Raw genomic sequence first — 11,147 nt, 5'->3', positions numbered from 1 at the left:
AAAAAAGTATAAATTGGATTAGATGACTCCGTGTCATAAGTTTAGGGGGCATTGACTCTTTGTTCAATGTTTTAATATTTAATTATAATGGCTTATTTGAAATTTTTTATTTTTAAAAAATAAAATTTTTAAAGGTCTAAATATTTTTAAATTCTGACCACAAAGACTAATCTGTACCTTTTGCCTAAAAGTAATTGGCCAGAGTTGTAACTGAACAATTATAGACATACAGTATATGAAAAAAGGGTCAATGCGCCCCCCGAACTTGTAAGACGAGGTCATCTAACTCAATTTATATTTTTTGAATAACTAATTCCAAAACTCATTATTTTTTGGTCAAATGACCCATAAATTTTAATTTTATTTCAAAAAATAGATTTAGCATAATTATATCGCAGCAATTAGGGAAGTATTTAATTACTTTGTTGCATCACTCATCTCCGATTTGTATTTTACGCATTTTAAAACTACAATTATGGGGTTATTTGACCTAAAAATGAAGAGTTTTGGGATTAGTTGCTTAAAAGGGTATAAATTGGGTTAGATGACCCCGTGTTACAAGTTCAGAGGGCGCGTTGACCCTTTCTTCTACAGTATATACTTGCTGTGTTTAATTTCAAATAAAATCCATTGTTCTCGTTGTTTTGCCTCATAACATATATTTAGGTACCAAAAGCACACTTTCTCCATTATCTTCAAAACCAAGCAAATCTCGAAGAAAACCCGCATGAATCTGGTTTTGCCCTAACCGACACAGTGACGAAAAATCCTCATTTTCGCGAATTTCATCGCCAAAAATACAGGTAAATCCTTCACATTTAGCTAATTATACAGTCTGATATTGTTCAATTCTTGATATAATTTACATACTTTTCTTTTGAATTTTCATGTTCTTTTTTAGCATCTGGTTTCATTATAAGTTGAATGAGCAATTATTTCTTGTTAATGTTTTGCTGTAATTATAATTTATTAGGCAAAATGTGGAATTCAATTGGCTGTAATTCTTGCTTGAGAGTTCATTCCATTTGCAATTAAATTCAGTTTAGAGTTGATTGGATTAAGGATGACTTCATTTAATTGCGGAATTAAACGTTTTTTTTTGTTCAGATGGTTCAGCAAGCTGGTGAGTATGGCATCAGCAACAAGGATTCAAATGTGTCTGGTCGTGATAAGCAGATTCCTGTCGTAGTGAAGAAGACGGCCTTGAGAGACGTGCAGAATGAAAATAGAATCTCCAAAGCTACGGATTCTTCTGTTGTTAAAGTTGTTGGTGCCAAGAGACCCTCGCCTCCTCCAAATAGCCCGATGAGCCCTCCTCATCAGCAATCTCCAAATAGTAATGCTGCGAATGCTCAGCTTGTGTATGTTCGAAGGAAATCTGAGGCAGAAACGGGTAAGGGCAGTGTTTGTGACGGCAGAAGTGTTGATGTAGAGGAGATCAATCAACCAAAACTGCAGTTAAAGGAGGGAAAAGTTAGTTCTTTTTCAGCATATGCGCCTATGCATGTGCCTGCCTTGATAAGTGCGTCTGGAAACACTTCAGTTCCGCTTTCTGTTGGGAACCATAGTACAAGGTTTGCTCCAATACAGCCCAATCATAATCATGTCAGTGCTGCTGTTTCTTTGTTGAATAATCTGAAGGGACCGAAAAGTCTAAACTGGGAAGAGCGGTTTCATCAGTTACAAATTCTACTCAAGAAATTAGATGACTCGGAGCAGGAGGATTATGTACAGAGTATGTCTTTTAGTTATTGAGATAGATACCTCTATGAGATGATTTAACTTACTGCAAATTTTTTTATTGATGATTTGTATTTTACTTTTCTTCTTTTTTAGTACTTCGTTCACTTTCATCAGTGGAACTTAGCAGACATGCCGTTGAGTTGGAGAAGCGATCTATTCAACTTTCACTGGAAGAAGGTAACGTTCACTGCGTTCTATGCCCTTGACCCTATGTAAGATGTTTCAAGAGTAATAACAATCAAATATTTTGCAAATTTTTTTATGTATGTGTGATATATTTGTTTCATGCACAGAAAACAAGATATGATGAGTGTGAAAAGATCTAGCTTGTAGATATAAACTGCTGTAAACTTCATTTCCTAAGATACAATTACATTTTCATAATTGTTTGTCTAATGGATTTCATTTAAGTGTCCCTGAAGTTAAGTGACCTTACCGTTAGACCGTAGGCACTCTCTTATTTTGGTCCTTTTTTTTGTTTTCTCATTTTTCCTTTTTTGGGAGAGCTAGTGTTGAGGACAGAGGAAAAGAGAGGGGGATGTTGTTCTTCATGGGATCAATAATTATGTGAATTTGGGTCTCATTTGTCAGCTTATAATGATGATGCCATGGGTACAGTAGAAAGCACTACCTGCAGCCTGCAACAGTGCTACAGAATTCTGTTCAGAATTTTTCAGTAGATCAGTTTAGGAGCCAAGCACATTGCTAACTGCATCATGGAGGCTCTTTACATTTTTCCATTTCCTTTCCTTAATCTTTCTGTCTTTGGCGGTATGGGTTTCTTACGTGTCACTCAGTACAGGTCTGTGATGCAAAGTGTTGATATACTTCTTTTTATATGTGCGCGCGCGCGTGTTTGTTAGGGAAAGAGAGACTGAGAGAGACCTTAGTCATCCTTGTTGCGTGCTCACTAGATCTTTATTTAAATTTATTTATATGTCGACTTGAATTTACTGTTTGTGTGACGGCGGGGCAAAAAATGGAAAATTCATACAAGTTGATTTAGCGCAGCTGTTTTTAAGTGAAGCCAAGTCGGAAGATGGCCAAACCATTAGATTATCATTTTATGGCCAATCAGTTAATTGTTATTTAGACAAAGTGTGCATGTTTTCAGTTGAAAGTTTGTAAGTATCATTAATGAAATTTGGTTCAGGTTATGCATATCAATATTTTGAGAAATTTTTAGCAGTTATACCTATATTTATACTGCTGCTTGGTGTGTTCTGCATGTTTGCTTGTAAATCATTGTTGTCTGAATTTTTCAATGACATTAAACTATCATGTTCTCAGTGAACATACTTGGGTGAAAAAGTTGGTATAGTCGGTAATAATTACGTTAATGAAATTTGGTTCAGGTTATACATATTTTATATGCAGATAATGAAATTCAGCTAATACTCACAATGTGATCTCCATATCTATTTATACAGCAAAAGAAGTGCAACGAGTTGGTGTTCTAAATGTGTTGGGAAAGGTTATGAAGAAAACTAAAGCACCCACAACTTCTCAAGGAGAGGCAGTAAAATAATACGAATATTGTATATTTTCACTCTTTTGCCGAAGATCGAAAGTTGTCTGGAGGTATCAGCTTTAACTCTACCATACCTTCCTTCGCTTTCTTTAATCCTAACCGCTCTATTGTTTGTATTATCTCCATTTTGTAGCATTAGAAGTTGTTAATGGTCGCACTGTAGTCTAGTTGTGTAAAGCATGTTTCATTCTTCTCGTTTAGACATCTAACTAGCGACACTTTATGTTGTACGAAAACTTGTAAAGCTCTATGTTCCAACATTCTACCTTCGTTTTCGGAAGAGAGACGGAAACTTTGACATATATTCTTGTAAATGGTATCATTTTGCTGGTTTCTGTTTCAATATTTTTTATGGGAGGGTTTCTATTTTCATGCGACATGGACATAGAATGACTGTGAACTTGTCAACTTGTCACCTCTAAACAAAATTGTTACTGTCCCGTATAGTTCGAAATTTGATAGTCTCAGTTTTGATTTTTTGTTCAGGTTATAATCAAATAATAACAATAAGAAAAAGATCTAAATTTACTTGCGCGTATCCATGTTTCAGCCATTTTTTGTCACATATCCATGCTTGAGCTTAGCTTTCAACCTGCAAGAAAGATGAGTGCTTACTTGTTTGGGAGGGGCACGATCGAATTCGTATTGAATTTCATTATGAGGTGCAAATTGAAATAGGTTTAACTTAATTTCGCTTTTATGGAGTTGTGGTTGTCCGAATTGAATATGGGGAATTAGGGTGTTTTGAGCTGCTGCTGCATATCGGAGAAGGAGCTCCGATCCGATGATTGGAGTTTATTTTAAAAAAATTAATTTAAAAAAATTATATAAATAATTATTATTGTTATTTAAATTTTGTTAAAGAAGAAGGTGTATTTGTACGATTAGTGATATTAATGTTTTATTAGAATAAAAATTAAAAATGAAGGATTAATTTAAATTCAGGAAAAATAGGTTAATTTAACACTTTAGGGTAGAGATGAAACATAGAAATAAAAAATAGGGTATAATTAAATTTTGAACAAAAGGTCAACGTGCCCTCTAAACTTGTGACGCAGGATTATCTAACCCAATTTATATTTTTTTGAGCAACTAACCCCAAAAATTTTCAATTTTGAGTCGAATAATCCCATAATTGTATTTTTAAAATGCGTAAAGTACAAATCAGAGGTGAGTGATGCAAAAAAAGTAATTAGGTACTTTTCTAATTGTTGCGATATAATTATCCTAAATTCATTTTTGAAATAAAAATATAAATTATGGGGTTATTGACCCAAAAATAAAGAGTTTTGGTGTTAGTTGCTCAAAAAAGGTATAAATTGGGTTAGATGACCCCGTGTCACAAGTTCAGGGGGCCCGTTGATCCTTTGTTCATTGAACTTTTTCCTAAGTCATAGTATAAACGAAAAAAAATATTACAAGTTGGGTGGTTTTTAAATAATTAGACCTAAAATTATTGTAATTGTACTGCTAACTAATTATAAAACAAATATAATTTTTTCTTTTTTTTCTTTTTGTTTCACTTAATTCTAGTTATAGTATGTATTACTTATATAAATAAAAAGTAAGATAAAATTATAAGAATTATAGAAATAATACATTCTATATACATCTTTAATACATGAATATTAGTTCATTCATATTAGCAACATTAATTCGCTTTCTTCTACAAAATGTTTTTCCATACAAGATTCGTGTAGAACCGTGTCATTTCCTCCAGGATATCTTTCTGAGAATTGATAATCCTGCCATCATCCAACTTGATTAAAGGAATACTATTCATAGCTCTTCTTTGCTTGATAGAGTTGTGAAAGTACTTGGTGTTGGAGTCGCCTAGATTAAGCCATTGAATTCTTGATTTCTGTTTGTAAAAACTTTCCTCACATCTAAGCATATTCTTTAACTGAATAGCCATAGCTCTCTCTTCATCAATAAGAAAGCTGTTACCCAAGTCTTTTTGAATGTCAATTTGGAGCTGATCAAGAATGACTTTATATCTGTTAACTTTCTGGGATATCTTTGAGTAATGCTGTTTATTCAACTGATTCAGTCTGTAACTGATAGACTTAAGCTTCTGGACAATTTTGAACATCCAGTAGCCATTATAATCTTTACTCCACTCTTCTTCAATAATATCCCTGAACTCAGGATGGATAGTCCAGAAATTGAAGAATCTAAAACTTTTTTTTACCCCTGTATTGGTTATCCTGGATAGTAGTAATTATGGGACTGTGATCTGAAATGCCATTTGGTAAAGCCTCAAAATAGACATTATGGTTTTCACTAGTGTTGCCATTTGAAAAGACTCTGTCCAGTCTTCTCCATATTCTGTTATCTCCCAATTGGTTGTTGTTCCAAGTGTAGAAGCAACCTATACTTCTCAACTCAAAGAGCCCTGCAGCAGATACACAATTTTGGAGCTCAATAGCATGCTCCTCGTCTAATTCATTACCACCACATCTATCGTTGTTATTTAAAACAGCATCAAAATCTCCCTGGATATCTTTGGAGATGTCAATCAACTTTTTCCATAAATTCTTCCTCATTCACATGATTTGAACCATAAACCACAGACCACATAAAGGTATAATTCTCTAAATCCACTCTGCAATGGATGATTTGATCAGAGGAATCACAGCATTGAACTTTAACCTTATCACTGATGTTCCAGCTAGCAAACTTCATTTGCCTCTATCCAAGGGCTTAATAAGCCTCTTGGTTGGAAGTCTTTCGATATTATGCATTTTAACCATACCTTTACTTTTAATGTTCTGTATATTCTCCACAACACTTTCTTTGGCTATACTCTTGTTTTTCTGTTTCCTGTTGGTAACCAGTTGAAAACCATCCTCTTGAGTTATGGGAGGAGTATGAACATTGCCTGTAGTAGGCATGTTAACAGGGGTTTTGACATTACTATTAGGCACACTAGCAGGTGGGGATTCTGCAGTCCATAATAGTAACAGATTGCACTTCAGGAATGGCTTCTGCACTAGAGACAGCCTGGGTTGCTTCTTTGTTGGAGGCTTTGGCAAGCCATATTTGCTTCTGTTCACAATTCCTGTGACCAAGCTTCTTACAAACTTCACACAGAATTGGTTTCCACTCATATTCTACATATTGAGTATATTGTTCCCCGTTACTGTCCTCAATAACAACAACATCTGGAAAAATCCCTTTTAAATTCATATCAATTAACACTCTAGCATAGGAAAGCCTAGTTCTATCTCTGGTACATTTATCAGCAAATAAAGGCTTACCTAGGGTGCTTGCAATAGAACTCAAAGAGTTAGGGTTCCAAAACTCCCACAGCAACTGAGGAAATTTCACCCAGACTGGAACTGACACAACTTCATCTATATCAAAAGACATATTTCTTCTCCATTCTTGTAAAATCAGGGGATGCTTGTCAAAAGTAATTGGCCCATCAGCCATGGCTTTTAACTTGCTATGTTCAGATTCAAACACAAAGGCAAAGAGATTGGTTTTTATCTGGTGAAACTCTAATAAACCGATTTTATTCCATCTATTCTTGATGAAATTTTGGAATTTGTAAAACTTAGGGTTTAATCCATAGACACACCCTAGTAAAGCAAACTTCCATCGTTCTTCTTCTTCCAAGGTATCCTCCTCGCACACCTTAGCGATACGTATTCCATTACTGACTACAGGAGGAATATACTTTAAGGAGCCTCCATCTTCCCTCATACGATTCGTTTTCAGCAGACCTGCCCATTTCTTATCTTCCTGCTTATTACTCTTAACTTCCCCTTCAATAGACTCCATCTGATCTTTTTGCAAACTCTCAGATTCAGATTCATCTTGCTGTTCATTTGACCCCAACAAAGGGTGCTAGCTTGACTAAGAAGTTAGAAGGATGGCTCATTTTCTCTCTCCTAATTCTCTCGGCGCACGTTGCTAACTTACGCCGTCTCCCTTATGGCGAGGAAACAGGGGAAGAAGACGAACCCTAATACTGCTAAAGAGACTACGAAAGCGAATCAATCGGTCACAGAGGAGATCCCACCAACTCAAGATGTTATTCTAGATGATGGGTTACTAGATAACGAATCATTTTCATTCATTAATGTGCCACCTGTCACGTGTTTCTCATCCTATATAGTAGTAAGAAAATCTTAGTAGAATATCCCCACCTCATCACAAAACAAGGGACCAAATACTACTACTAAAATAACCTATCCCCATGCTATTTATTCCGCTAATCTATCAAAATTAAAATTTATTAAATAGTGCTATTATTTGTTCCAATTATCAAAAATCAATTTGTTAATTACGTATCTCCATTTTAATACTTTACTTCTCGTCATCGGAGCAGCAAGAACTAAATGTTTTTTGCTCGAAAATAAAAAAATTTAATCTGAGTGGTCGATTTTAATTTTAAGTGTATAAATTATTTTTATGGTTTTTGATTTTATGAAATTATTAATATCTATATAAATTAAAAAAAATGTAAAAATAAAATAAATTAGAGGTTTAATTTGTTATTTTAAGTTTATTATTAAAAGGGTGAAATTGTTTTTTTTTTTCTAATTATTAGGTATTAATTTAAAATGTTCAAAAAAATTTAAAACCATTTAACACTTTTTTTTTATCAAAAACCACCTTGGTAAAATGAAACCACTATCAAAACTAGTGAGTGTATTTCACTCTCTTAGGTGAGAATGGGGACGGAGTGTTGTACAAAATTTGCTAAATTTAAAGTAAAAGTGATCTCATTTTGCTAATTTGAACATTTTTCATATTTTGCGCCAAGTTCAGAGGGTAAAGTGATCCTTCGTTTATTTTTATGGGAGAGTTTCTATTTTCAAGCGACATGTACATAGTTTTTTTTTTTTGATAATATGACATAGAATAGAAGGTTTGTGAATTTTGTCAACTTGTCACCTCTAAATAAAATTGTTATTGTCCCGTATAGTTCGAAATTTGAGAGTTTCAGTTTTCATTTTTTGTTCTGGTTATAATTAAAAAATAATAATAATAAAAAATATCTAAATGTACTTGCTCGTTGAGCCATTTTTTGTCACATATCTATGCTTGAGCTTAGGCATTGGCGGATCCAAATTTTCTTTTTTTATACCATTCTTAATTTTTTGTTCATGTCTAATTTTCTGTCAATCTAGATTTAACCTCCATTAAATTTTATATTTACTACTTTTTCTGTTCCGTAAAGATAAAAAAAATAGTCATTTTTTTGTCCCACAAAAATAAAATAAAAATACTCACATTTAATGTTAATTTAAAATAAAATTATCAAAATACCATCATAATTATGTTGTATGAGCGTTAAATGTAATAGCTCCATAATAATTTACTCTTAAATAATCTAAAGAGTATTATAGTAATAAATTAATCATAATTAATAAAAAAAATTAATTCTACGAACACACTGTTTTTTCTATTTTTATGTGACCGATGGAGTTTCATTCCTAAATTTTGTTAACTGCTAGTGAAGTAGAGGAGGTAAAGTTTTTAAGCAAGTTAAATTTTATGAATAAACTTTTTTTTTCTGCCAAATTTTTATGAATAAACTGAATTAGGGATTAAGACAATCAATTCTTTCATTCTCATATATGTCACCAACTAACTGATAAGAACATGTAAGTAGTGCTCTCCACTTTCCACTTTTACCCCTACTAGCATTATTTAATTATCTTCCCAAAAGTGACGTAGCCGAGAGTCGTATTATTTCATCGTATAATTAAAAACATAAATATCCCTAAATCTATTGTAGATAATATGAAGCTAAATTATTTCTTAGCTCTATAGTGTAAAACAATTAAAAATATATTCAGTGTGGTGCATGTACTTGGAGAAGTGCAAAAATGAACTAAAACCCATTAATTGAATTTAATTGATAAATTTGATTTAAAATTATCCCAAAATTTCATTTTCCGACTTGATTTGATTATAGTGGTAAAAACATTTTAAATCAATTTAAGTAATACAAATCGAACTAAACTATATCAAGTTGAATTTTAAAAAATATAAATTGAAAATGATTTATTCATTTCGATTCAGTTTCAAATGTTCAATATTTTTATCGAATCCGTTTCGGTTCATTTTTTTCCTTATAAATATTAGATGTGTTTGAACCAAACCTAGAATCCCACTCAAAATATGGTAAAAAGCTAGGAAAGTCATTCATATTGTTCAATTTAATTTCTCATGAACTGATATTATTCATTTAATAAAAAAAATTAAACGATAATAATCCTTTTTTAAATTGAAATAAATATGATAAAACAAGTTAGTTGGTGACAAAACAGTAATTTCAAATTGTACGGATAAGCACAACATAAGACACTCCCACAACCAAAAAAACTGCCTTCAATTAAATTTGAAAATGTTTGTTTGTTTGTCTCACATTCTCCTCTCTTTTAGTAACCGTTTCTAAACTGCACTTTCACTACATAAACCAACTTCTCCTCCACTCTCACATTTTTTTGCTCCGTTTTTCATCTCCACCGCTTCATTTTCTTACATTTCTCTCCACCAAAATGACCAACAACAACGCCGATTCCGACCCCGATTTCTATTTCCCTTCATCTTCTTCACTTCCCATTGCTTATAATCATCACCACCACCGTCAAAAAATGCGTAAAAAGCGAACCAAATTGATCAAAATCGAGCCTTCTTCGTCCCATTTGGCTACTGCTAGTGCCAGCATTATTTGCAGTAGTAGCAGTACTGGGAATATTATTTCGAAGCCGAAAAAACCCGACCCTTCTGCGCCTAAGATCACTCGTCCTTGCACCGAGTGCGGTAAGAAGTTCTGGTCATGGAAAGCGCTCTTCGGCCACATGAGATGTCACCCGGAACGACAATGGCGCGGCATTAATCCCCCGCCTAATCATCGGAAACCGTCGGATTCAAGTAGTAGTCATCGAATACAAGAAGAAGAACTCGTACTGATGAGCGTAGAAGATCACGAAGTGGCGGCTTGTTTGTTGCTATTATCCAACACCGATACTAATACTAACACTTCTGGTGATCAGTGTGGTAATAATTTGCATGGTGAGGAAGAAGATCATGCAATGAACTGCCGTTTCGAGTGTTCGAGTTGCAAGAAAGTGTTCGGGTCGCACCAAGCGTTGGGCGGGCACAGGGCGAGTCATAAGAATGTGAAGGGCTGTTTTGCTATAACTAGAAGTAGTGATGAAATGGGTGAAGATGATCATCATGTTAATAATAATGAAGATGATGAGATGCTGATGGTTTTAGGGCACAAATGTAGTATTTGTTTAAGGGTATTTTCAAGTGGACAGGCTCTTGGAGGGCATAAAAGGTGCCATTGGGAGAAAGGGGAAATTCAAGAGCCTTCAAATTGTAAGGAGATTTGTGGGTTAGACCTAAATTTGCCTCCACCAATTGGAGATCATGAAATTTCTTCTTCTCATCTCACTCTAGATTTGAAATTAGGGCTTTGAAAAGCTTTGGTAAAATAGGTATATGCTGACTTGTATTGTAGTGTTGGTAGTAAATTCTTGTATACTTGTTAATCTGTTGTTGTTATTGCTGCTGCTCCAAATTGGGAAGCATGCTCATTAATATATATTGACTTACATTTATGTTTTTTGATTATATAAACAAGCACACTTTTGACTTGTGATTGTTAATTAATTTTCAATTGTTTTTTTATCAATTGTTTATGATGATTAATTGGATGATAGTGAGTGAACTCATTTTGTGATGTTACATAGAATATGCCACTGCTGTATGAACAAGTTATTTGATACTGTTATTTAATGATGTAGTTGATAAATTAATGATTGTTTTGGTCAGAAAATAAGGATATTTAAAGATATATTTCTTAATTACATCAATTGATGAAAGGAAGCGTTTGGACTTGATT

General features: G+C 33.6%; 3 protein-coding genes across 3 annotated transcripts; 2 read left to right on the top strand and 1 right to left on the bottom strand.

Moving 5' to 3' along the window:
* Positions 1-639: 639 nt before the first annotated feature.
* On the top strand, positions 640-3,617 carry LOC126683318 (uncharacterized). Its single transcript, XM_050379173.2, has 4 exons — positions 640-803; positions 1,108-1,735; positions 1,837-1,920; positions 3,174-3,617. Exons 2-4 carry the CDS (start codon positions 1,108-1,110, stop codon positions 3,269-3,271), a joined length of 810 nt encoding a protein of 269 aa, XP_050235130.1. The 5' UTR covers positions 640-803; the 3' UTR covers positions 3,272-3,617.
* Positions 3,618-4,940: 1,323 nt separating this feature from the next.
* On the bottom strand, positions 4,941-5,820 carry LOC126681501 (uncharacterized). Its single transcript, XM_050377042.1, has 2 exons — positions 5,456-5,820; positions 4,941-5,412 (listed from the first exon to the last, which is right to left on the bottom strand). The coding sequence occupies exons 1-2, from the start codon at positions 5,818-5,820 to the stop codon at positions 4,941-4,943; spliced, it is 837 nt and encodes a 278-aa protein (XP_050232999.1).
* Positions 5,821-9,666: 3,846 nt separating this feature from the next.
* Positions 9,667-10,848, top strand: LOC126682944 (zinc finger protein ZAT3). Its single transcript, XM_050378723.2, has one exon. The coding sequence runs from the start codon at positions 9,793-9,795 to the stop codon at positions 10,720-10,722; it is 930 nt and encodes a 309-aa protein (XP_050234680.1). The 5' UTR covers positions 9,667-9,792; the 3' UTR covers positions 10,723-10,848.
* The last annotated feature ends 299 nt before the right edge of the window (positions 10,849-11,147 follow it).

Source organism: Mercurialis annua, linkage group LG5, assembly GCF_937616625.2.
Source record: "Mercurialis annua linkage group LG5, ddMerAnnu1.2, whole genome shotgun sequence".
NCBI classification, from domain to species: Eukaryota; Viridiplantae; Streptophyta; class Magnoliopsida; order Malpighiales; family Euphorbiaceae; genus Mercurialis; species Mercurialis annua.
The sequence above is the reverse complement of the archived record's forward strand: the minus strand, read 5'-3'. Positions and strand labels throughout refer to the sequence as shown.

Bases quoted from the DNA above. Each gene is read 5' to 3' on its own strand.
- LOC126681501 (XM_050377042.1), bottom strand. From the start codon at position 5,820: ATGAGGAAGAATTTATGGAAAAAGTTGATTGACATCTCCAAAGATATC. The intron at 5,413-5,455 runs GTTTTAGATTCT...TCCTGAGTTCAG, and splicing joins CAATACAGGGGTAAAAAAAA to GGATATTATTGAAGAAGAGT.
- LOC126682944 (XM_050378723.2), top strand. From the start codon at position 9,793: ATGACCAACAACAACGCCGATTCCGACCCCGATTTCTATTTCCCTTCA.
- LOC126683318 (XM_050379173.2), top strand. From the start codon at position 1,108: ATGGTTCAGCAAGCTGGTGAGTATGGCATCAGCAACAAGGATTCAAAT. The intron at 1,736-1,836 runs GTATGTCTTTTA...CTTCTTTTTTAG, and splicing joins GCAGGAGGATTATGTACAGA to TACTTCGTTCACTTTCATCA. The intron at 1,921-3,173 runs GTAACGTTCACT...CTATTTATACAG, and splicing joins TCAACTTTCACTGGAAGAAG to CAAAAGAAGTGCAACGAGTT.